At 41.7% G+C, this 26,763-nt stretch overlaps 1 protein-coding gene across 3 annotated transcripts in view; it reads left to right on the top strand.

Annotated features, from left to right (window-relative positions):
* Positions 1–26,763, top strand: part of ACOX1 (acyl-CoA oxidase 1) — a 48,990-nt gene that overhangs the window by 12,528 nt on the left and 9,699 nt on the right. For 2 of the 3 annotated variants that reach the window (XM_060202788.1, XM_060202790.1), the window contains exons 3-13: positions 6,704–6,864; positions 12,508–12,615; positions 13,353–13,472; positions 13,864–13,979; positions 14,533–14,702; positions 22,806–22,968; positions 23,908–24,098; positions 25,079–25,258; positions 25,392–25,497; positions 25,629–25,772; positions 25,878–26,084. In XM_060202788.1, coding sequence (XP_060058771.1) covers positions 6,704–6,864; positions 12,508–12,615; positions 13,353–13,472; positions 13,864–13,979; positions 14,533–14,702; positions 22,806–22,968; positions 23,908–24,098; positions 25,079–25,258; positions 25,392–25,497; positions 25,629–25,772; positions 25,878–26,084 — 1,666 coding nt within the window. The remainder of the gene's footprint in view (positions 1–6,703; positions 6,865–12,507; positions 12,616–13,352; positions 13,473–13,863; positions 13,980–14,532; positions 14,703–22,805; positions 22,969–23,907; positions 24,099–25,078; positions 25,259–25,391; positions 25,498–25,628; positions 25,773–25,877; positions 26,085–26,763) is intronic. The other variant, XM_060202789.1, reaches the window with a different exon arrangement.

The raw sequence follows: 26,763 nt of genomic DNA, 5'->3' as shown, positions 1-26,763 counted from the left end.
ACAACTTGCTCAGCCACTCATCTGTTGTGGGACACCTGGGTTGCTTCCAGGTTTTGGCTATTACAAATTGTGCTGCCAAGAACATATGTGTACACAGATCTTTTTGGATGGATGTGTTGGGTTCCTTAGGAAATATCCCCAGGAGAGGAATTGCAGGGTCATAGGGTAGGTCCATTTCTAGCCTTCTGAGAGTTCTCCAGACTGTTCTCCACAGAGGTTGGACCAATTGACATTCCCACCAGCAGTGTAGGAGGGTTCCTTTGACCCCACACCCTCTCCAGCATTTGCTGCTGTGACCTTTTCTGATATATGACATTCTCACAGGAGTGAAGTGGTATCTCGTTGTTGTCTTGATTTGCATTTCTCTGACAATCAGAGACTTGGAGCATTTTTTCATGTGTTTCTCAGCCTTTTGGATCTCTTCTGTGGTGAATATTCTGTCCGTGTCCTCCCCCCATATTTGGATGGGATTGTTTGTTGTCTTGTTGTTGAGATTTGCAAGTTCTTTATATATTCTGGTTATTAGCCTCTTGTCTGATGTATGGCATGTAAAGATCTCCCATTCTGTGAGGGGTCTCTTGGTTTGGGTAGTGGTTTCTTTAGCTGTGCAGAAGCTTTTAAATTTGATGTAGTCCCATATGTTTATACTTGCCTTAGTCTTCTTTGTAATTGGATTCGTTTCATTGAAGATGTCTTTAAAATTTATGCGGAAAAAAGTTCTGCCAATATTTTCCTCTAAGTATCTGATAGTTTCTGGTCTAACATCCAAGTCCTTGATCCACTTGGAATTTACTTTTGTATTTGGTGAAATACAGTGATTCAATTTCATTCTTCTGCATGTTTCAACCCATTGTTTCCAACACCTTTTGTTGAAGAGACTCTGCTTTCCCCATTTAATAGTCTGGGCACCTTTGTCAAAGATTAGATGTCCAATTTCTTAATTTTTTATATTTATTTTTTTATTTTCCCTTTTGTTGCCCTTGTTTTTTATTGTTGTAGTTATTATTGTTGTTATTGATGCCATTGTTAGTAGAACAGAGAGAAATGGAGAGAGGAGGGGAACACAAAGGGGGGGAGAGAAAGACATCTTAGACACCTGCAGACCTGCTTCACCACCTGTAAAGTGACTCCCCTGCAGGTGGGGAGCTGGGGCCTCGAACCAGGATCCTTACGCCGGTTCTTGTGCTTCGCGCCACGTGCTGCCCAACTCCCACCAGAACCCTGTTTTATTACTATTCATCACTGTAGAATTTTTCTGTTGTGATGATCATGTTATTTCTAGAGGGCATAGGGTACTGAGTATTCTGAGGCTAAATGGGCTTGAATATATATATATATTGCTGAGCTAATCTTTCTGCCTCTATGAGAGAAGACACTGCAGACATATATGAGGTTTTGGAATGTCAATCATTTCAAGTTCTGGTCGCTTCATAAGAATTGTTCTAGCGCAAGGACCAGCGTAAAGATCCCAGTTCGAGCCCCCAGCTCCCCCACCTGCAGGGGAGTCTCTTCACAGGCGGTGAAGCAGGTCTGTAGGTGTCTGTCTTTCTCTCCCCCCTGTCTTCCCCTCCTCCCTCCATTTCTCTCTGTCCTATCCAACAACAACAACAATAAAACAACAAGGGCAACAAAAGGAAATAAATAAATAAATAAATAAAATCTTTTTTAAAAAAATTGTTCTTGCCTTTTTCTCTATCACTACTACTACCACCAAGAAAATAGAACTAAAATTATAGCTATGGCTTTTATATATATATATATATTTATATTTAAATGTATTCCCTTTTGTTGCCCTTGTTGTTTTTTATTGTTGCAGTTATTATTGGTGGTGTTATTGTTGGATAGGACAGAGAAATAGAGAGGGGAGGGGAAGACAGAGAGGGAGAGAAAGACAGACACCTGCAGACCTGCTTCACCGTCTGTGAAGCGACTCCCGTACAGGTGGGGAGCCGGGGGCTTGAACCGGGATCCTTACACTGGTCCTTGCACTTTGGGCCACCTGCGCTTAACCCGCTGCGCTACCGCCCGACTCCCATAGCTATGGCTTTACAGATATTGCAGCAGCTTTGAAAGCCCCATTGTGTCAATATGAAATAAAGGACCACGTCAATATACAGCTCACCCAGTAGGCCATGTGTCTCATGCTGTGCACTGGGCGGGTTTGCACCCCAGCACTATATGGAAATGCCATGGCACTGAGAAGCCCTGTTCTGTGGGTACACTTCCTCTTTACCCCAGAGCCTCTCCAGCGTTTGTTGTGTCTGTCCTTTCTGATGTGTGACATGCCTACAGGGTTGGAGTGGTATCTCACGGTCGTCTTTATTTACATTTCTCTGACAGTCACTAATTTGGAGCATTTTTCCATATATCTGTTGGCCTTTTGTATCTCTAGTGAATATTCTGTTCATATTCTCCCCTCATTTTTGGATAGGTTCTTTTGTTTTTTTGTTGCTGAGTTTGGTGAGTTCTTTATTAGCCTCTTGTCTGATGTATGGCATGTAAAAATCTTCCATTCTGTAAGGAATCTCTTTGTTTGGATGGTGGTTTCTTTTGCAGTGCAGAAACTTTTTAGTTTGATGTAGTCCCTCCCATGCATTTGTTTGTTTATTTTTTGTCATCCTTGCAGTTGGACTTGTGTCATTGAAGATATCTATAAAACTTAGATGGAAAACAATTTTGCCAATATTTTTCTCTCTATTTTATACTTTCTCGTCTAACATGTCTATAAAACTTAGATGGAAAACAATTTTGCCAATATTTTTCTCTCTAATTATTTTATACTTTCTGGTCTAACATCCAAGTCCTGGATCAATTTGGAGTTTACTTTTATATGTGGTGAAATGTAGTGGTTCAGTTTCTTTCTGCTGCATATCTCAACTGAATTTTTCCAACACTATTTGTTGAAGAAACTCTCCTTTTTCCATTTAATAGTTTGGGCACTTTTGTCAAAAATTAGATGTTTATAGTTGTGGGGGCTAAACTTTTTTTTTTTTTAATAGAAACTGTGCTCTTTTTGGTTGTAGCTTTGGAATATCTTACTTGGTAAAAAAATACTGCTTCTAAGGAGGTAATTCAGCATGTAGAGCTGGTGCTTTGCAAACCTGAGGTTCCAGTTTAATCACTAGCACCACATATGCCCAGAGTAGTGCTCTGGTGCCTCTCTTATTCATTAAATAAATAAATAAACAAACTTTTTAAAAAAATGAATTACTACATTGAAGGGAATGAACATTTTATAGCTTCTGTTGCAATGTTCAAGACTTTTCTGAACCAGTTTATAATACATTTAACAACTGAGTAGGTGTATTGTGTTTCCATAACTCCATAACATGGTCACTTTATTTTACTACTTAAATTACAGTATGAGCTAAAGTTTTTATTTTCAGTGCTAGTGAACTTAGCTTTGACTCCATGTTGTATCTTAATATCTGATTTCCTATATATAAAAGCTGCTTTCTCCCCATAGGGTATTTATTAAATCCAGTGTACATATTGATCTTACATGAGAGTGTGTTGTCTCCTTCCAATATTTGTTCTACTGAAATATTTTTTACCTTATTTAATGCTTTCTTTCTGTAAAAAGACATAAATCCTCTTCACATATTTTAAGTCATCTTCTATCATTGACTTGTTTTATTTGTGTTTAATATTGTGACTTGTATGAAGAGAGGAATGAATCCCAAACCATTGTCTGTGTTTATTTACTAGTATCTCTTTTCTCATTGTGATGGGGTTTGTTTGGTTTTTGGTTCACCTTAGAGCTTTAAAACTTTCAGTTTATTTCTGGAACCTTCACTGTATTACACTGATTTGTTTTTTTCTGAACATCATAACTTTGACTTACTGCTTTATTAGATTTTTAAAATCTGGCTAAGGTGAGCTTAATACCCTTTACATTTTAAGTTATATTTGTATTCACACATATTTATTCTTTTAAATGAAATCTAATCTTGGTTTGCCACTTTTTTTTGGTCACATTCTTAAATAATATTCCATAGGAATTTAAAATACATATTACATTACACTCTTACCTTGGGAAGTATTATCTTTGATCTTCTCTACTAGGAATTAGCCATTTCTTTCCTACTATTCATACAGTTTATTCATCCTGTTCAATATATTTTTTCTTAGATAAGCCTTTAATATCCTAAACTAAGTTATTAACAAATTTAAATATTTTATTGCTTTTGTATATTATCTCTCTTACCTGGAGTTTCTACTTGTATGGTCCTAGTAGATAAGAATGTGGGGACTTTTATTTCTCTTATAACCTATAGTTTATCTAAATCCATTCACTGTTGATGTTTTGTTGTTAATTGCCTAGGATTGTAGTCATGCTGTCCATAAAGATGCACTTGTGATTTCTTCAATCCCTGTGCGGGAGATTGAATGTGGGACTTTGGAGCCTTAGGCGTAAGAGTCTCTTTGTATAACCACTATGCTGTCTCCCCCTGCTCAAGAGAGTCTTCTTTTGAAAGAATTACTCAGTTTCAATACAATTCCTGACTGTAGCAGTTTTATTCCTGACCCTCCTAAGTGTATTTTTGTGGTAACCCTCCCTGGGTATCCTTCTCATTTTGTAATACAACACACCAATACAAACCCTTGCCCGTGAGTCTGATGGGCTGTTCACAGTGCCCTTTGCTATGCCAGAAATTCTTCTAGTTTCCAGTAATGCAAAGTAGCCTTTCAGCAGCAGAAGTATCTGGACCCATGCCACAGTGTGTGTGTGTGTGTGTGTGTGTATGTGTGTATGTGTGTGTGTGTATGTGTGTATGTGTGTGTGTGTGTATGTGTGTGTGTGGTGTGTGTGTGTGTATGTGTGTGTGTATGTGTGTGTGTTTACACACACGGCTTTCTACATTTCTTTTTCTTACTCAAAACTATTCTTTAAAAACTGAAGACACTTAGTATTACTGTTTGTGAGGGGGGGGAATATCAGCCTTAACTTTTACTTTGAAGTGACTGTTTTATAGTAAATTGCAAAAGTACATCGAGAGGTTCTGGGGGACCTCTCACCCAGTTTCCACCAGTGGTGACATCTCACAGAATTCCCAGCATTTCAGTGGCTAAGCTCTGGTTTTAGCAGGTCTTTCTAATATTATCACTGCCTTGCGTCTGTGTTGTGTGTGCTCATTAAGACATGATTTCCTAGTTTTGCCTGTAAAACAAGGTCTTTTTGACCTGACCTGAAGGCCCTATTTCATCCCAGCCTTAATTTCTTTGTAAAATGAGGAAATTAGTCAGACATTCTTTGTTTGGTTTTGTTTTTTTTTAATATGTGACTAAAAGCAGCCACCATTCAGAAAACATTATTCATTAACCAACCCTTTCTGAACTGTGTGCCCTAATTCTTGTTCACCTTACCTTATATGGGACAAATAGATATTTAGAACTAAACTATTTTTTAGGTTAATTTGTATGAGTTAAAGAGACTAATAAGAGCAAAATAGAACTGGTTACTGAAATTTAAAATACCAAGCTAGTAAGTTGGAAAAATACAAGGCATAAGAACTATTTCCTATTAGAAATATACTCGGGGGCCAGGTGGTGGTGCACCTGGTTGAGAGCACAAGTTACAATGTGCAAGGACCTGGGTTCGAGCCCCCAGCCCCCACCTGCAAGGGGAAAGCTTCACAAGTGGTGAAGCAGGGCTGCAGGTGTCTTATCAGAGTCTCTCCTTCTTGGTCTCCTCTCCCTCTCAATTACTGGCTGTCTCTAGCCAATAAACAAAGATTTAAAAAAGAAGGAGAAAAAAAAGAAATACATTCAAACAAAAGTCCAAATCACATGAAAATTTCAAATGGAAAATAATGACCTTAGTGAATTTAAGGGACTGGGTTGTGGTGCACCTGGTTGAGCGCACATGCAAAGATCAGGATCCGAACACCCGGTCCCCACCTGCAGGGGGAAAGCTTTGTGAGTGGTGAAGCAGGGCTGCAGGCGTTCCCCTCACCCATCACCCTCTTCCCTCTCAATGTCTGGCTATCTCTAGACAATAAATGAAGATTAAAAAAAAAACTACTTAAAGTGTTATACTAGTGACAAGTCTTGTATACTTGCAATTGAGAGCTTGCTATGCATGAATCTGTGTATAATTATTGTTACAGTTATTACTTGAAATTACGCCTTTTTAATTGTGAAATTAATTACTGGGATGAAGAGCACTGTCATTTTCTGTATTGTTTCAGAAGCACATGACTGATTATTAGTGAATCTGAATCGGTTGCGTGAGGGATGTAGACCTGTGCATTTAGGAATATGGGGCTCATATTATCACTCAGAGAACTACTGAGTGTCATCTCATCAGAGTACGTCAATTTGGATTCTTCATTCTGAACAGCCTCTTCAAATTTTCAGTCTCCTTTGATTTAACTGAAGTCTGTAATTCTCTCCTTGTTTTACATGGTGCTTTTGTGAGACACAGGTTTTCAAATCAGTAACAGCCCTGCCAAAATCCATTCTTTTCAAGGTGGATAGCATAAGAAAATACTTCTTACCGATTTAAGAAAAATGGAAATTTCCAAGAGTTAGTTAAATACAGAAAGGAACAGTGCTTCTCCCATGATAAACTCCACCCAACTAACTCATACTTACAGAAGGTTTTGTTTTCTCTTTCCCTTGCTTTCTTTGTTGAAATTGCTGTTTCTCTCTCACCTGATGACTCTTCTGTCAAATGACCGTCCTTGGTGTTCCTTCGAAGTTTTGTGCACCGAGGGCGGCCTGAGCCTCTGGATCTTCACTTGGGCATGTTCCTGCCTACCTTGCTTCACCAGGCAACCGCAGAACAGCAGGAACGCTTCTTCATGCCCTCCTGGAACTTGGAGATCATTGGCACTTATGCCCAGACAGAGATGGGTCATGGTATGGTGCATTCAGTCTACCTTCTGGGTTGGGCAGAGCTCTTCAAACTGAGTGTTTAAGGAGAACCCATGACAAGTCAGTGATAACACCTCTTCATGCCATGGCCACTTACATGTGACCTTTCTGCAGAGGCCAGCCTTTTCACACACAGAAGCCTTGGCACAGACATCACTTTGGTCAGTGGGAACTAAAGGCTGTGTTAGCTCAGAAATACACTTTTTTGTGTGCGTGTGAGATCCCTCTTCAGAAGGCCAAGAATTAATATACCTCCAATTTTTTATTTACTAAGTAGTTTTTTAAGTTCACTGAAATTGTATAGAATTGGGAGATAATAGAATTTTTTTTTATTTTATTTATTTTTTCCCTTTTGTTGCCCTTGTTGTTTTATTGTTGTATTTATTATTGTTGTTGTTGTTGGATAGGACAGAGAGAAATGGAGAGAGGGAGGGGAAGACAGAGAGGAGGTGAGAAAGACAGACACCTGCAGACCTGCTTCACCGCCTGTGAAGCGACTCCCCTGCAGGTGGGGAGCCGGGGTTCGAACCGGGATCCTTATGCCGGTCTTTGTGCTTTGCGCCACCTGCGCTTAGCCCGCTGTACTACAGCCCGACTCCCGATAATAGAATTTTTTATCATTCCCGCTTTGTTTCTACAGTCGTCCCTCGCCACTTAGCACTTTGGCTTTCACAGCTTCACTCTATCAGGGCTTTTCTAATGTACTCATTAAAACATTGATCGAGACGGTGAAAATGATACCGCACATGCTTAGTTGTTGAGTTTGTTATACGCCCCTGTATTCCAATTACGGAAACATTCCATTTATAAATAAAGAACCCTACTTCTCAGAAAGTCACTTATCGCAGTAGAGTCTGGAACTGAGGAACCTCTCAATAAGCGAGGGACGACTGTGCTTGCTTTTGTAAGAGAAAGAGCCAGAGCACCGATTAGCTATGTGTGGCAGGTGCAGTTTAGGGATCAAACCCAGGACCTCATGCTGGCAACTCCTGTACTCTACCACTGAGATGCTTTTCTTTTTTTCTATTCCATTTTATTCTATTTTTTATTTAAAGACAGAGCCAAGATGCAAACTCATGGCTTCATGCCACTGGGGCCTTCCACAGTCGACTTTTTCATTGTTTTTTATTTTTTTATATTTATTTATTTCCCTTTTTTTTCCCTTGTTGTTTTATTGTTGTAGCTGTTGATGTCCTCGTTGTTGGATAGGATAGAGAGAAGTGGAGAGAGGAGGGGAAGACAGAGAGAGAGAGAGAAAGACAGACACCTGCAGACCTGCTTCACCGCTTGTGAAGCGACTCCCCTGCAGGTGGGGAGCCGGGGGCTCGAACCGGGATCCTTATGCTGGTCCTTGCGCTTTGCACCACGTGCGCTTAACCCGTTGTGCTACTGCCCAACTTCTGACTTTTTCATTCTTTGTTTGAGAGACGGAGCAGTCCCAGTCACTGGCATAGCAGATATAGCATAGGATTTGAAGCCCTCGTGCTGCCCTAGAACAGTGCTCTAGTTCTCACTGTTTCCCTCTTCCTCTTACTGATACATTACTCACTCTGTCTCTTTCTCATTTATTTATTTATTTATTTATTTAAGATTTTATTTATTAGAAAGATAGGAGGAGAGAGAGAGAAAGAACCAGACATCACTCTGGAACATGTGCTGCTGGGGATTGAACTCAGGACCTCATGCTTGAGAATGCAATGCTTTATTCACTGCACCACCTCCCGGGCCACTATTTTATTTTTATTTTTTTATTGCTACCAGGATGATTAGTGAGGGGCTTGGTGCCAGCACTATGAATCTACTGCACCCAGTGGCCATTTTTTCTCCCCCCCTTTCTGCTTTACTGGATTTGACAGAAATTGAGAGAAGAGGGGGAGATGGAGAAAGAGAGAGAAAGATAGATACCTGCAGACCTGCTTCATGCTTGTTAAGCATTCTTCCTGCAGTTGGGGAACGGGGCCTCAAACCCAGGTCGTTGCACATGGTAATGTGTGTGCCTAGCCAGGTGCACTACCACCTGGCCCCCACCCATTTGTATTTATTTAATACCTGGGAGTAGGGTTTGTTTTTTAAATTAGAATAGTGTGAATATTTGATGTCAATTAGATTATTATTAATATTTTAGCCCCTGGTCATCACCTGCAAGGGGAAAGTTTCACAAGTCATGAAGCAGTGCTGCAAGTGTCTCTCCTCTCTATTTCCCCTTTCCCTTTCAATTTCTGTCTGTAACCAATAAAATAAAGATATCTGGGGAGGCAGCATAATGGTTATACAAAAGAATATCGTGACTAGGCTTTAAGGTTCCAGGCTCAATCCCCAGCAGCACTATAAGCCAGACCTCAGCAGTGCTTTGGTGTGTCTGTCTGTCTCTCTTTTATTAAAATACGTTGTTTTAAAAATATTACCAATATTTTGAGAGAGGAGAGCACACCTCTGTCATAAGCATATGCTCTACTGCTGAACCACCTCAACAATAGAGCCCCTCCTTTTACCATGGTTTTGAATATTATTTCTGTATAGACACAAATTGAGAGGAAAGGGGAGGTAGAGACACCTGCAGCACTGCCTCGCTGCTTGTGAAGCTTCCCACCCTGCAGGTGGGGACCGAGGGCCTGGACCCAGCTCCTGCACACTGTAACATGCACATCATGCTGCGGCATGTGCCACTGCCTGTCCCCTTGGAGCTCCTCCTTGTTCTTTCTTCCTTTTTTGCCTTTACTACTCTTCTGCTTACTTTCACTACCAATACCCTCAGTGAATGTTTACAAATTCCACAAGGTATAAAAATCAACAGTAGGTGTATTCTTTGGTTTGCTCAAGCATGGAAATGGGTAGCTGAGGTGACCAAAATTAGTGTGTAGCATTTTATGCTTTCCAAGTTATTTGTACCTTGATTCAGTAAATCCAGTCAGGTCCTGAAGGTGACTTAACCAAAGGATAGGAAAATGGGAATGAGTGCCAGCAAGCTAGCACTCCTGGAAATGTGCCTGTTCTGCCACTTGTGCAGCCCATGCGCAAGCCCAGCCTTCACACTGCAGGGCAAGTTTCCATGCTGTGGTGTGCGTGTCTCTCTGCTCTCCCGCCCCTCCGTCACCACACACATACACACACACACACACACACACACACACACACGCACGAAGTTTCCGTGCTTTGGTGTGCTTGTCTCTCTGGGCCCGGAGGAGCAAAATCCCCAGCGATGGCCAAAAGAGAAAGATGGGGGGGTTGTACTTCTTGGCAGTTTATTTCAAACTCTATGCACTTACCTTTATGTCCCCTTCCATTCCCCTGCCTCCTTTGCTTGTTTGTTCTTGTTGTTTTAACTCGATGGAGCTGGAGTGGTGGTGTCTGTTTGTGTTTTCCTTTTTCTTAGGTGTGGGGTGTATGGTGACAGTACTGTTGTTGGCACATATATAAATACTCTTTTTCTTTGTCGAGTACTACTGGTGTTGGGGATGGAACCTGGGATCTTTGCTGCCTAGGGCATGAAAGTATTTGTTCATGACCGCTGTACTGTTACCCCAGCAACTGTTTCCATCTGCTCTGAATCAGTGCTTGTCATTCACTTGCTTCTGGCTTCACTTTCTCCTTAAAGTTTTCAGAAAAGTGGACCCAGTCAGTGTGTATTTGCCGCCTGCTCCTTAATTCTGAACAACTTCATCTTAATCTAACAGCTAATTTGGGTTTTGGCTTTAGTGTTGAATAATATTTTACTGGATTTCACAAGACCTGAAGTGAAATACTATTTGGTAAAATTGTGCATATGACAGTATCTTCCCTTTCCAGCTCAACTCAGTACATTGGCTTGCTTGCTTTTGCTAAAGGTGTCTTTGTAGCAGGTGGTGCACACCCAGTAAAATGCACATATCACTCCTCACAGACCTGTGCAAGGAACTGGCTTCCTGCCCCTGCTCCCCACCTGCAGTGGGACACTTCACAAGCAGTGTGAAGCACGTCTGCAGGTGTCTGTCTTTCTCTGTTCCTCTCTACATCCCCCACTTCTCTTAATTTTTCTCTGTCCTATGGAATAAAAAAGGGGGGGAATGGCCTCCAGGAGCAGTGGATTCATAGTGCCTGCACAAAGCTACAGCAATAACCCTGGAGGCAAAAAAAAAAAAAAAAGGTTTTTCAGTAAAAATTGTCTTAAATACTTGGCTCCTTGATTCCCATGCAGGGGAAGGCTGTGGATCACATATAAACTGGCCATTTCTTCTCTGAGATGTGCCATTACTGTAGTGGAACTATGATGAAAGTAGAAAAAATAAATAAATATAAACTGGCCATTTCCGTGATTCAACTTGGAAGTTTCTAAATGTTTCGAAATTTGTATTTAATGAGAGCTGGAGTTTGCAAAGCAATTTGGTAAATAGCTCTCAGCATTCGCTTTAGTATAGTTTTGCTTGTTTAATCAGAGCACTGCTAAGATCTGACTTATGTTGGTGTGAGGGATTGAACCTGGAACCTCACGCATGAAAGTATAAACTGCTGGGCTACCTCCCCAGGCCTCCTTCAGCATAGTATCATTCTGAATATTCTGCAGTTTTTTAAAAACAACAACTGGCGTTGGTACTGGGGTGTGACACCTGAGTCCTGTCTAATTTGCTGTAAACGTGCAACACTGAGACTCTTGCTAGTCACATTGATGAGCCCACTAGAACCGAGGTGAGACTTGGCTTTGAAAATCTGCAGGATGAACTCGCATCTTTTATTTATTTGTTTATTTTCCCTTTTGTTGTCCTTGTTTTGTTGTCGTGGTTATTATTATTATTATTATCATTGATGTCATTGCTATTGGATAGGACAGAGAGAAATCAAGAGAGGAGGGGAAGACAGGGGGAGAAAAGGACAGACACTTGCAGACCTGCTTCATCGATTGTGAAGTGACTTCCCTGCAGGTGGGGAGCCGGGAGCTCGAACCGGGATCCTTACGTTGGTCCTTGTGCTTCACACCGGGTGCGCTTAACCTGCTGTGCTACCACCCAGCCCCCTTTATTTATTTTTTTATGGGGGTGGGTTGGATGTAGTTGTTTATTGGACAGAGCTAGTCTCTGTACCAGCACTTTTCTATTGTAATGATTACCTTTTTAAGCTCTTGTTTTCCATCCTAGCAATCACCCTGAAAGTCTCCGTTTATTAAAACATTAACTGAATCTTTGTAGTAATTAAAAAAAAACAAACTTGAGTATGTTGAATCAATGTGGTAAACACTACATGTCAGCTGAAATTGACATTCTCACGATGTTGAGATGCGGTTGAAAGTGCAGCTAATAAGAGTGATCAGATCCAAGTGTTAGAAAACTAGTGTGGCAGAGAGATTGTTCAACTGGTGGAGTGTGATGCCGAGGCTCCTAGTTTGAACCCAGCATCACATGCACTACATGGTGCTCTGACTTTCTCTCATATGAAGCTATCTCTGTCTTCTTACTAGGAGGTCCTAGAAAAGGGGAGGGGATGGAAGGGAATCGAATCATGCACCTTGGTGATTAGCCATTTGTAACTTGCCTACATTTTTTTTTTTTATTTGCCTTTTTCCCCTTGAGATATAGAGCTGTAAAGGCTGGGCAGGAAAGTTTGCTCTATGACTTTATTTTTTTCCCCACATTGTATCTGAAGTATGTATTTCCTTAGGAACTCATCTTCGAGGCTTAGAAACCACAGCCACTTATGACCCAGAAACCCAGGAATTCATCCTCAACAGTCCTACTGTGACCTCCATCAAATGGTGGCCTGGTGGACGTAAGTGACTATCTTTTTAGTATTGTCTGGAGATTGTGCTTCATGGGGGCTGGGTGGTGGTGCACTTGCCTGAGTGCACATGTTAAAATTGTGTTTCAGATAAAGAGCTTATTTTATGTGAACATCATTTTGGAATATAGGAAAACCTTAATTCTTAAACTATTCTAAGCTATTTTATGGTCTTTGTGGTACACGCTATATGTATTCATATAATTTTTAGAATGCATAGAAAGTACCTTTTTCTACTTTTTTCATAGTTTTTTTTTTATCTAAAGAGTTTCATTCATAGTTTCATAGTCATCATTTAAAGCACTTAAAACTCTGATTAGTCATTTCTGTATTGTCAAGCATTTAACTTATTTTCACAGTTTCATTGTAATAGCTTTGACACAGACTTAATGTCATTTTCTTTTTTTTTATTATCTTTATTTATTTATTGGATAGACACAGTCAGAAATCAAGAGGGAAGGGAGGGGTAGAGAGGGTGAGAGACAGAGAGACACCTGCAGCACAGCTTCAGCACTTGTGAAGCTTTTCCCCTGCAGATGGGGACTGGGTGCTTGAACCTGGGTCCTTGCGCATTATAACGTGCACTCAACCAGGTGCACCACCACCCAGCCCCAGCTTAATGTCATTTTGCATTCTAAACTATTGCTGTACAGTTCAGATGGTGTTAGCAGTTAAAAGGTTTTGTTGTCCAGATTGTGTATTTTAATATGTGACATATTTTGTTGCAGTTGGAAAGACTTCAAATTATGCAATAGTACTTGCCCAACTCATCACTAAGGGGAAATGCTATGGATTACATGCCTTTATTACACCTCTTCGTGAAATCGGGACCCATAAGCCCTTCCCAGGTTAGAATCATTGATCTGAGATTGAGATAAAAAATTAAACCTTGGTGCGAAGCACAAGGACTGGTGTAAGGATCCCGGTTTGAGCCCCCAACTCCCTACCTGCAGGGGAGTCACTTCACAGGCGGTGAAGCAGGTCTGCAGGTGTCTGTCTTTCTCTCCCCCTCTCTGCCTTCCCCTCCTCTCTCCATTTCTCTCTGTCCTATCCAACAACAACAACATCAGTAATAACTGCAACAAGAAAAAAGGGGGCAACAGAAGGGAAAATAAATTAATTAAAATTAAACCTACCCTTTTCCTCCATGAAAAAGTTGAGTGTGTCACTAAAAATGAGGGTGGAAGCCAGGAGTTGGAGAAAACAAGCGTCTTGTGACTTTCTTCTCATCTGTGCTAGGTATCACAGTTGGAGACATCGGCCCCAAGTTTGGCTATGATGAGATGGACAATGGCTACCTGAAGTTGGACAATTATCGTATTCCCAGAGAGAACATGCTGATGAAGTATGCCCAGGTATATCTAGACAGAAAATGGGCGCAGAGGTGCCCAAACAGGGCTTTACCATTAAATGCTTTCTATGGCAGTGAAATCAAACACGTTTGGGAGTATGAAGAACATATTCTGGCTTACTAAACCAGTGGATCTGAAATTAAGTATGTATCAAAACTGTGAGAGAGCTGGTTAAAGTAGGCCAGGGTGGGGACTAGGACTTTTTTTTATTAAAAATTTTTATTTATTTATTATTAGAGACAAAGAGAAATTGAGAGGGAGTGGGGGTGGGAAGGGAAGAGACAGAGACACCTGCAGCACCTACTTCACCACTCATGAAACTTTCTCCCTGCAGATGGGGACTAGGGGCTTGAACTTGGGTCCTTGTATACTATGTGCACTTACCCAGGTGGCCTTTGCCTGTCCCCCAGGACTAAGACTCTGCATTTCAAACAAGTTCTTAGGTGATGCTGAAGCCTCCCTTCCAGGAAAACACTTTGAGAAATCCCTGACTTTAGTCACTACTTGAGTTTAGCAGAGAGAATTATCAGTACCCTGTTGATTTGTTTTTTTCCAGGTGAAACCTGATGGCACATACGTAAAACCTGTGAGTAACAAGCTGACTTACGGGACCATGGTGTTTGTCAGGTCATTCCTCGTGGGAGAAGCTGCTCGGTCTCTGTCCAAGGCTTGTACCATCGCCATTCGATACAGCGCTGTGAGGCATCAGTCTGAAATCAAACCAGGGTAAGGGTGGCATCAGAAAATGTCTCAGTACTGAAGACTTGGGGCTTTGACCCTGTTAAGAGGCAAAAAGAATATATCCCCAGATGTGTTGGCTCTGCAAAATTAGCTGGAATGGTGTGATACTGACCTTGCTACTTCCATTCCTTCTTGGTTTTTGTTTGTTTTTTGTTTTTAAGATTTATTTATTAATGAGGGAGGGAAGAGTAGAGAAAGAAAGAGAAAACCAGAGCATTGAGAACACACATGTAGGGACCGGGTGATGGTGCACCTGGTAAGCGCATGTTACAATGCACAGGGACCCAGGTTTGAGTCCCGGTCCCCACCTGCAGGGGGAAAGCTTTGCAAGTGGTGAAGCAATGCTGCAGGTGTTTCTCTGTCACTCTCCCTCTTGATCTCTCCCTCCCCTCTTAATTTCTGGCTGTCTCTATCAAATAAATAAAGGTTAAAAAAGAGAGAGAGAGAGAACATTACACATGCCATACCAGGGATCCAATTCAGAACCTCATACAGGAAGGTCCAACACTTTTTCACTGAACCACATCCTCACCCACTACTTCCTTTTTTTTTTTTTTTTTTTTTTTTGCCTCCAGGGTTATCGCTGGGGCTTGTTGCCTACACTACAAACCCACTGCTTCTGGAGGCCATTTTTCCCATTTTTGTTGCCCTTGTTATTGTTACTGTTACTGTTAGATAGGACAGAGGGAAATCGAGAGGAGGGGAGAGAAAGACACCTGCAGACCACCTTTACCGCTGCAGGTGAGGAGCCAGGGGCTGGAACCGGGATCCTTGAGCCTGTCCTTATGCTTTGCGTCATGTGCGCTTAACCCATTGTACTACCTCCCAGGCCCACTACTTCTTTTTCTTAAGTGGAAGAATGAAAACAACTACCTTATAAGTATTTTTAACCGCTCCTGGAGGCCATTTTTCCCCCCTTTTTTTTTTTTGGTTGCCCTTGTTGTTGTAGCCTCGTTGTGGTTATTATTATTGCCATTGTTGATGTTGTTCATTGTTGGATAGGACAGAGAGAAATGGAGAGAGGAGGGGAAGACAGAGAGGGGGAGAGAAAGACACCTGCAGACCTGCTGAAATAACTCCCCTGCAAGTGGGGAGCTGGGGGCTCGAACCGGGATCCTTACGCTGGTCCCTGCGCTTTGCGCCACATGCGCTTAACCCACTGCGCCACCGCGAGACTCCCCTATTTTTAACCTTCTTAGAAGAAACAAGTGTTCTATATTATTGTTACTATTGTTGTTGTTGTTTGTAATAATTTATTTCTCTATTGGGGAATTAATGTTTTACATTCAACAGTAAATACAATAGTTTGTACATGCATAGCATTCCCCAGATTCCCATTTAACAATACAACCCCCACTATGTCATTCATCTTTCATGGACCTGTATTCTCCCCACCCACCCACCCACCCCAGAGTCTTTTACTTTGGTGTAATACTCCAATTCCATTTCAGGTTCGACTTGTGTTTTCTTTTTCTTTTTTTTTTTAATAATTTATTTCTTTATTGGGGAATTAATGTTTTACATTCAACAGTAAATACAATAGTTTGTACATGCATAGCATTCCCCAGATTCCCATTTAACAATACAACCCCCACTATGTCATTCATCATCTTTCATGGATCTGTATTCTCCCCACCCACCCACCCACCCCAGAGTCTTTTACTTTGGTGTAATACTCCAATTCCATTTCAGGTTCGACTTGTGTTTTCTTTTTTTTTTTTTTTTTATCATTTTTTTTTTTTTTATTAACAAAACCATAGGGTAGGAGGGGTACAACTCCACACAATTCCCACCGCCCAATCTCCATATCCCACCCCCTCCCCCGATAGCTTTCCCATTCTCTATCCCTCTGGGAGCATGGACCCAGGGTCATTCTGGGTTGCAGAAGGTAGAAGGTCTGGCTTCTGTAATTGCTTCCCCGCTGAACATGGGCGTTGACATACTCCCAGTCTGCCTCTCTCTTTCCCTAGTAGGGTGGGTCTCTGGGGAAGCTGAGCTCCAGGACATATTGGTGGGGTCTTCAATCCAGGGAAGTCTGGCCGGCATCCTGATGACACCTGGAACCTGGTGACTGAAAAGAGAGTTAACATACAAAGCCAAACAAATTGTTGAGCAATCATGGACCCAAAGCTTGGAAAAGTGGAGAGGAGGTATTAGGGAGGTACTCACTACAAACTCTAGTGTACTTCTGCTTTCTTACTTTGGTGCCATACTCCAAACTCAGTCAATTTCTGCTTTGCGTTTCTACTTCTTTTTTTTTTTTTACATGCATAACATTCCCCAGATTCCCATTTAACAATACAACCCCCACTATTTCATTCATCATTTTTCATGGACCTGTATTCTCCCCACCCACCCACCCACCCCAGAGTCTTTTACTTTGGTGTAATACTCCAATTCCATTTCAGGTTCGACTTGTGTTTTCTTTTCTAATCTTGTTTTTCAACTTTGGCCTGAGAGTGAGATCATCCCATATTCATCCTTCAGTTTCTGACTTATTTTACTCAACATGATTTTTTCAAGGTCCATCCAAGATCGGCTGAAAATGTTGGTCACCATTTTTTACAGCTGAGTAGTATTCCATTGTGTATCTAGACCACAACTTGCTCAGCCACTCATCTGTTGTGGGACACCTGGGTTGCTTCCAGGTTTTGGCTATTACAAATTGTGCTGCCAAGAACATATGTGTACACAGATCTTTTTGGATGGATGTGTTGGGTTCCTTAGGATATATCCCCAGGAGGGGAATTGCAGGGTCATAGGGTAGGTCCATTTCTAGCCTTCTGAGAGTTCTCCAGACTGTTCTCCACAGAGGTTGGACCAATTGACATTCCCACCAGCAGTGCAGGAGGGTTCCTTTGACCCCACACCCTCTCCAGCATTTGCTGCTGTGACCTTTTCTGATGTATGACATTCTCACAGGAGTGAAGTGATATCTCATTGTTGTCTTGATTTGCATTTCTCTGACAATCAGAGACTTGGAGCATTTTTTCATGTGTTTCTTGGCCTTTTGGATCTCTTCTGTGGTGAATATTCTGTCCAAGTCCTCCCCCCATTTTTGGATGGGGTTATTTGTTGTCTTGTTGAGTCTGGCAAGCTCTTTATATATGTTGGTTATGAAACTCTTATCTGATGTATGGCATGTAAAGATCTTCTCCCATTCTGTGAGGGGTCTCTTGGTATGGGTAGTGGTTTCTTTTGCTGTGAAGAAGCTTTTTAATTTGATGTAGTCCCATAGGTTTATACTTGCCTTAGTCTTCCTTGTAATTGGATTCGTTTCATTGAAAATGTCTTTAAAATTTATGCGGAAAAAAGTTCTGCCAATATTTTCCTCTAAGTATCTGATAGTTTCTGGTCTATCATCCAAGTCCTTGATCCACTTGGAATTTACTTTTGTATTTGGTGAAATACAGTGATTCAGTTTCATTTTTCTGCATGTTTCAACCCATTGTTTCCAACACCATTTGTTGAAGAGACTCTGCTTTCCCCATTTAACAGTCTGGGCCCCTTTGTCAAAGATTAGATGTCCATAGGTGTGGGGCCTCATTTCTGGGCTCTCAATTCTATTTCACTGGTCAGTGTGTCTGTTCATGTTCCAGTACCAAGCAGTTTTTATGACAATGGCCCTATAATACAGTTTGAGATCTGGAAGTGTGATGCCTCCAGTTCTGTTCTTTTTTCTCAAGATTGTTTTGGCAATTCTAGGTCTTTTCTGGTTCCAGATAAACATTTGTAGCATTTTTTCTATTCTCCTAAAAAATGTGCTTGGGATCTTGATGGGGATAGCATTAAATTTGTAGATGGCTCTGGGTAATATATTCATTTTGATGATGTTAATTCTTCCAACCCATGAACATGGAATATCTTTCCACTTCTTTGTGTCTTTTTCAATTTCCTTGAGTAGTGACTCATAATTTTCAGTATACAAGTCTTTCACTTCTTTGGTTAGGCTTACTCCTAGATATTTTATTGTTTTTGTTGCTATAGAAAAAGGAACTGATTTCTGGATTTCAATTTCTTCTAACTTAGTGTTTGCATAGAGGAATGCCACTGACTTTTGAATGTTAATTTTATAGCCTGACACATTACTGTATTGCCGGATGATTTCCAAAAGCTTCTTGCTGGATTCCTTAGGTTTTTCCATGTATACTATCATGTCATCTGCAAATAAAGAGAGTTTGACTTCTTCTCTTCCAATCTGTATGCCTTTAATTCCTTGCTCCTGCCTGATTGCTATGGCAAGAACTTCCAACACTATGTTGAATAGTAATGGTGATAGTGGGCAGCCCTGTCTAGTACCTGATCTGAGGGGAAATGCTTCCAGTTTTTCACCATTGAGTATGATGTTGGCTGTAGGTTTGCTATATATAGACTCCACTATCTTGAGGAATTTTCCATCTATTCCCATTTTTTGTAGTGTTTTGATCATAAAGGGATGTTGGATTTTGTCAAAGGCTTTCTCTGCATCTATTGATATGACCATGTGGTTTTTGGTCTTGCTTTTGTTGATGTGGTGAATCACATTGATTGATTTACGTATATTAAACCAACCTTGCATGCCTGGGATAAACCCCACTTGGTCATGATGAACAATCTTTTAGATATACTGCTGTATCCGGTTGGCTAGAATTTTGTTCAATATTTTCGCATCTATGTTCATCAGAGATATTGGTCTGTAGTTTTCTTTTTTGGTTATGTCCCTGTCTGCTTTTGGTATCAGGGTGATGTTGGCTTCATAGAAGCTGGCAGGGAGTATTCCAGTGTCTTCAATCTTCTGGAAGACTTTTCAAAGTAGAGGTATTAGTTCTTCTTTGAAAGTTTTGTAGAATTCATTTGTAAAACCATCTGGTCCAGGACTTTTATTTTGGGGGAGATTTTTGATAAACTGTTTCAATTTCATTAGCTGTGATGGGCCTGTTCATGTTATCCACTTCCTCTTTACTTAGTTTTGGAAGTTGGTGGGTTTCTAGGAAATCATCCATTTCTTCCAGGTTCTCTAGCTTGGTGGCATATAGTTGTTCATAGAAGCCTCGCATGATATGTTGAATTTCTGCGGTGTCTGTTGTGATATCTCCTCTTTCATTTACTATCCGATTTATTTGGGTCTTCTCCCTTTTTTGTTTTGTGAGTCTGGCTAAAGGCTTGTCGATTTTGTTTACTCTTTCGAAGAACCAACATTTACTTTCATTGATCTTTTGTATGGTTTTCCTATTCTCAATGTTATTTATTTCTGCCCTAACTTTAGTGATTTCTGTCCTTCTGGTTGCTTTAGGATTCCTTTGTTGTTCTTCCTCTAGGTCTTTAAGATGTGCAATCAGGCTGTTTATTTGTGCTTTTTCTTGTTTCCTAATGTGTGCTTGTATAGCTATGAACTTCTGTTGTTAAAATTTCGGAGGCTCTTGCCGGGCCAGCTAGCTTCGCGGCGGGTAACAGAGACGCGGAGACAACGGCTGGGCAGGGAAGCTGTATTTCTTTATTCAGGAACAACGATTCATAAACTAAGACAAACTAATCACCAAACAGAACTCTGCTGTCTCATTTTAAACACGAATTTAAATCTGTACTGTCTTAGTTGTTGGGGGGGGGTTCACCATCCGGAGGTGGCTTCCCGTGTAGCTCCACTTCTAGGAATTGCAGGTTGTGATCTCTGCACAAATCTCTGCGTACTCCAGCTTGTCTGCCTTCAGACCGGACCGGCGGCTGGAGATCTCGTGTGCCCAGTTTCGGCAGGGAGCCCGGGGGTCCGGGAGGCCCGGGATGGTTCCATAATTCATAGAAAGAGGGCAGGTGTTAGCGAGCATAAATCAAACCACCATCCACTGTAAGGAAGCAAAGATGTTTATTGACGAATTGCAATCCGGGCCGAGATGGTGACTGGTGTTAGTCTACCAAGCTCGACTCCGAACAGGGCTCAAACCATACAATTTATAGGAATTCAGACTACACTCAGGGAGGGGGAGCACATCACCTTATCAACCTACATCCAATAACAGGCTATATAGCAAACACAAGATCCAATCATTTCAAACTTAGCAAAAGCATGATCCATTCAAAGCAAAGCGCTGGCTAGTTTCAAATATAGTAAGATCACACAACCAATAGAATTCAACCAGGCACATCCTCCTGCCATCGGGTATGACCACCCATCCGTAGACAGCACATCACAAAGTCTGTTCAAAGGTCCTGATAAGGCTTGTCCCCAGGCAGGTTCCTTCGAACAATGGGTGGCCTTAACTGATTAGGTCCTGTTTATTCAAGTGGGAAGGGGCAAGGAATTTTTCTACTTCACTCAGCAAGACATACTAAAAGCACTTAACAAACAACTGCATAAAAAGGGAATTTCAAGGCTACTGCCTTTTACAGCAGGCAGGCCAGCTTTGCAGAAGGCGTGGGCCTAGGTGCCCAGGGGTGGCGGCCATGATAGGCCACCACGGCCCTGCCCCATGGCCCTGCCATGTCTGCTGCCCTGTTCGCAGTGGCCGAGCAGCGTGGAGGGATCACGCGTCCAGTGCCCTGCGCCACGCGGTGGAGAGCCGGCTCCTGTGGGCTGGCCTCGGGCTCTTGCATGTTGGCTTCGGGCTCTTGTGTGTTGGCATAGGGCTCCAGCATGTTGGCATTGGGCTCCTGGGGCTTTTGTGTGCTGGCATAGGCCTCCTGCGGGCTGCGGGGCTGCGGGCGCAGTGCGCGGGGTTGTCTGGGTGCAGCCGGCTGGCTGGCTGTTTAACCAGGTGGAAACGGCAGCTCCGCGCCTCGCCTCCTGCCCACTGGCTCTTCCCGCTGGCTGTTCTGAGTTCGCCCGAGCGAGTGGAAACCACAGAGTGGTCCAGAGATAAATGTTCCAGAAACAGCAAACAGTCTCGTGAAGAAAGAGCAGAGGCCTTTGGAGATCTCTTCACAAGCAGAAGAGAAGGCCATAGTGCATAGGTAGCCAAATTGTCTTTACTTATCTGAGAAATGCGCAGATAAAATAGATATAAAAAGATAAATAGATAAATAGATATAAAAAGAAAAGGAGCCCTCGGCTCCCCACCTGCAGGGGAGTCGCTTCACAGGTGGTGAAGCAGGTCTGCAGGTGTCTGTCTTTCTCTCCCCCTCTCTGTCTTCCCCTCCTCTCTCCATTTCTCTCTGTCCTGTCCAATGACAATGACAACAATAAAACAACAAGGGCAACAAACGGGAATAAATAGTAATAAAAAAATATTTTTAAAAAAATTGACAGTAGCAGATCTTCATAAACTTAAAATGGTTAACGTTATACTTCAGATTGTCTCTAAAACTGTAGTCAAAATAAAGTTTATTGAGCCATTTACTAGGTTAGTAATCTTCTATTTTATATTATCTTCCTTCTATGAAGTTAACTAAGATTTTTGTGTATTCTTATGTGCTGTCATTTCATGGAAACAACTAATAAAGATGGGAACTTGACAGCTAGAAACTTTTGTCCATTTACGGCAGTTCAGCAAGGTGGTTGAGAGCATGGTCTTTTTTTCCCTCCAACTTTTACATTTTTATTAGGTTTACAAGGATGCATGTTAGGGGTATGGTGTCATATGAGCAAGTTTAAAGCGAGTATCTGGTGACCCAAAAGGTGGCATAGCAGAAAAACACTGGCATTGTATACATGAGATTGTGAATTTGATTCCCTGGCATTGAATAGGTCAGAGTGATGTTCAGGTTCTCACTCTTCTTTTCTTTCCCTAATAAATAAATATATCTTTTTAAAAAATAACAAACAAAAAAAACCCCACAAAACCAAGGATCTGTTGCTGACTGGCTTGTGACATCAAGCGGATTTTTAACCTTGATTTTCCAATTTATAAAGTGGGGACTATAGGGTGGAGAGATAGTATAATAGTTATGCAAAAGAAACTCATTTCTGAGGCCCCAGAGTCCCAGATTCAATCCCTGGCATTACTGTAAGCCAGAGCTAAGTAGGGCTGTGATTTGAATAAATGAAAATAAATGAAATAGGAATTATAATAGCCACTTTACAAAGACTTTAGAGGATTAAACATATGAATGTATTCAGACTGACACTTATTTACATAGTAAATCCTATTTGATTTTGTTTTTTAATGTATATTCTAGTGAACCAGAACCACAGATTTTGGATTTTCAGACCCAGCAGTATAAACTCTTTCCACTCCTGGCCACCGCCTATGCCTTCCGGTTTGTAGGCGAGTACATAAAGGAAACCTACCACCGGATTAATGAAGAAATTGGCCAAGGAGACCTGAGTGAGCTGCCTGAGGTAAGTGTTGTTTTTTCATAGCTGTCTGTTAGGGAATGTTCACAGGAAATTAAAGTTGGGGTTTCTTGAAGAAAATTCATATCCTCAAAAGCTGCAGACATTTTTCTGATTGCGAGTGAACCAGGGCCCTGGAGGTGAGTCGGTGGGCAGAGCTGTGAGGCCTGTGTTTGAGGCCTTGAATTCAAGTCCCTGGTACCACCTGAGAGCACCAAGGGGATTTCATGGATGCTAGAGAAGAACTTTAGTATCTCTCCCTCTCTCCCTCTCTCTCTCAAAATGTGGAGTAAAAATTGGGCTGGGGAGGTGGAGCATACACTAGACTCCAGGTTCATTCCCTGGTATGGTATTAAAATGATGAACTAAGTGAATCTGATAATCTGTCTTTGTTTTTAAGCCTCAGAAGTATAATGTTTGTAATTTTTTAGTGTCATTGTTTTTATCATTGGTAAAATTTCCTTCTCTAATTATCACACTTAGAATTCATATTCCCAGACTGGAGAGATAGCATAATGGTTATACAAAACACTGTCATGCCTGACAGGCCCCAGGTTCAGTCCCCAGCACCACCATAAACTAGAACTGAATATATATATATATATATATATATTTCCTCCTTGAGAATGTGTGTGTGTGTGTGTGTGTGTGTGTGTGTGTGTGTGTAGTATTTGATGTATATAGCATTATATTAGTTTCAGGTACACAGTGTTTGTAATTTTTAATCAAGGGAATATCCACAGTAAGTTTTACCAAGTAATTTAGAAGAGAATTCAAGAATGCTATTAATTCAGGCCAGTAGACAGATCATACTTCTTCTGTTTACTTATATGGCAAGTGATTTGAAAGAGATTGGTACTGTCAGATGAGAATAGGTCAATGTTTCTCATGGGAATTCAATGACCAGCTCCACCAGTGTTGAAGACCTTGTGCTTCCCCCCTCAGCTGCATGCTCTCACAGCGGGATTGAAGGCTTTTACCTCCTGGACAACTAACGCTGCCATTGAAGCATGTCGGATGGCTTGTGGAGGCCATGGCTATTCTCACTGCAGTGGTCTTCCAAATCTCTATGTTAACTTTACTCCTACCTGCACCTTTGAGGGAGAAAACACTGTCATGATGCTTCAGACAGCAAGGTGAAAATTAAACTCTTTCTCCTCTTACTGAGAATGTCCCTGCCCTTGTCATAGGTTCCTGTTTGCATGTTTTCTCTTCATGTTATTAATTTAAGTTCTTGAAATACTTTCACCTTTTATCCTGTCCTACTGTTTATATCTTGTCATCAGTTGAGCCAGTATGAATCTCTGTCTCATAGTTTAAGGTCACATGAAGAGTTTGTTTTGGGGCCAGGTAGCGACTTACCTAGGAAAAGCATGTGCGTTACGATGCACAAGCCCCAGGTTCAAGCTTCTGGTCCCCACCTCTAGTGGTAGTGGTGGGTGGAGTTGCACAAATGTTAAGAGCAGCACTGCAGGTGTCTCTCCTCTGTGTCTCTCTCTTTTTTCTTAATTATCTTTATTTATTTATTGGATAGAGTCTGCCAGAAGTCAAGCGGGAAGGGGGTGATAGAGAGGAGGAGGAGAGACGAGAGACCTACAGCACTGCTTCACCACTCGAAAAGTTTTCCCCCTGCCAGTGGGGACTGGGGGCTGGAACCCGGGTCCACCATCTATTTAAAAAAAAAAAAAAAAAAAAAGCCTCTGGGAATGGTAGAGCCACATAGGCACTGAACTCCAGTGGTAACCCTAGTGACAAAAAAAAGTTCATGGACTGAGGTAGACAGCTCACCGTATAGAACACATCTTACCATGTTCAAAGCCCTGGGTTTGGGCACCACATAGGAGCTCCATAGACAGCACAGAGGGGCTTGGTAGGGGTTGGGGGCAGGGGACGGAGGAACCTGCATAGTTAAGACAGCGCCATAGTGTCTCTCCTCTCTACTTTCTTTCAAAAAGAAAAAAACTTGGGCCAGGGAGACAGCTGTTACCATGCACGTGAAAGATCCTAAGTTCATTCCCTGGCTCTGCATTAAAAAAAAAAAAATGAAAAGCAAAAGTCAGATTTCCATTTCACAGGAAGCACAGTTAATGAAAGCATGTATATTGATGATCTCTAGGTTCCTGATGAAAAGTTATGATCAAGTCCACTCGGGAAAATTAGTGTGTGGCATGGTGTCCTACTTGAATGACCTGCCCAGTCAGCGCATCCAGCCACAACAAGTAGCAGTCTGGCCCGCAGTGGTGGATATCAGCAGCCCCGAGAGCTTAACTGAAGCGTATAAACTCCGTGCGGCCAGGTGAGCTCACCTCACACACTGGATCGGGCAGTCCTCGGAGTCTGTAGAGCTAGAGGCCTGGTGAAAGTTAAAAGGTTGAATGCCCTGACTTCTTTCCTCAAAACTCTATAGCTTCTCTTTCATTTCTTAACAGATTAGTGGAAATTGCTGCAAAAAACCTCCAGACTGAAGTGATTCACAGAAAAAGCAAGGAAGTAGCCTGGAACCTAACTTCAGTTGACCTCGTCAGAGCAAGTGAGGTTGGTGATAGTTCCCTTGCCTCTGTCATTGCTCACCCCTCACCCACCACCTTCTGTGACACACACAGAGCCTTCATCTTCCTGTCATTGTGTGTTGGGTGTTTCTCAAAGATGTTCTTCTTTTTATCTAGGCACACTGCCACTATGTGGTAGTTAAGCTTTTTTCGGAAAAACTCCTCAAAATTCAAGAGAAGTCCATCCAGGCTGTCTTGCGGAGCTTATGTCTCTTGTATTCGTTATATGGAATCAGTCAGCATGCGGGGGATTTTCTTCAGGTCAGTATTTTCTAAGTTTAAGTCCTTTTTGTCAGTAGTGGGGATCTGCTTTATGTGTTTGTGTTAATATACCTGTATATGTATTATTCGTTTTGCTTCTTTTAGGGGAGCATCATGACAGAATCTCAAGTCATCCAAGTAAACCAGCGTATAAAGGAATTACTGACCGTGATTCGCCCCGATGCCATTGCGTTGGTTGATGCCTTTGATTTTAAGGATGTTTCACTTGGCTCTGTGCTTGGCCGGTATGATGGAAATGTTTACGAAAACTTGTTTGAGTGGGCAAAGAAATCCCCACTGAATAAAACTGAGGTAAGCCACTAGTGTTTCCTCTACCTTTTATAGTTTTTTTTTTTTTCTTTTTTTTACAGTTCTTAAGAGTTTAGGTCAGGAAAACTTATGTGACCCATCTGAGGAAGTTTTTTAAAGTTCTTGGGAGTCGGGCAGTAGTGTAGCGGGTTAAGCACACGTGTAGCAAAGCGCGAGGACCAGTAAGGATCCCGGTTCGAACCCCGGCTCCCCACCTGCAGGGGAGTCGCTTCACAGGCAGTGAAGCAGGTCTGCAGGTGTCTATCTTTCTCTCCTCCTCTCTGTCTTCCCCTCCTCTCTCCATTTCTCTCTGTCCTATCCAACAACGACAACAACAATAACTACAACAATAAAACAACAAGGGCAACAAAAGGGAATAAATAAATAAATAAATAAATAAAAATTATTAATGAGAAAGGAGGAAGATAAGGAGGAGGAGGACAAGGGTAAGGAGGAGGAGGAGAAGGAGAAGGGAGAACCAGACATCACTCTGGTATATATGCTGCCAGGGACTGAACCCAGGACCTCATACTTGAAAAATCCAATGCTTTATCCATTGCATCACTTCCCAGACCACAGGAAATTAGAGTTATTATAAACCAGATATAGTTTGAAAATGAAATGACACCTTTGGAAACCTTTGGTAAGCAATAGTAATCAAGACAGCATGGTACTAGAATAA

The sequence above is a fragment of the Erinaceus europaeus genome, chromosome 12 (assembly GCF_950295315.1).
Source record: "Erinaceus europaeus chromosome 12, mEriEur2.1, whole genome shotgun sequence".
Taxonomy (NCBI): Eukaryota; Metazoa; Chordata; class Mammalia; order Eulipotyphla; family Erinaceidae; genus Erinaceus; species Erinaceus europaeus.
The sequence above is the reverse complement of the archived record's forward strand: the minus strand, read 5'-3'. Positions and strand labels throughout refer to the sequence as shown.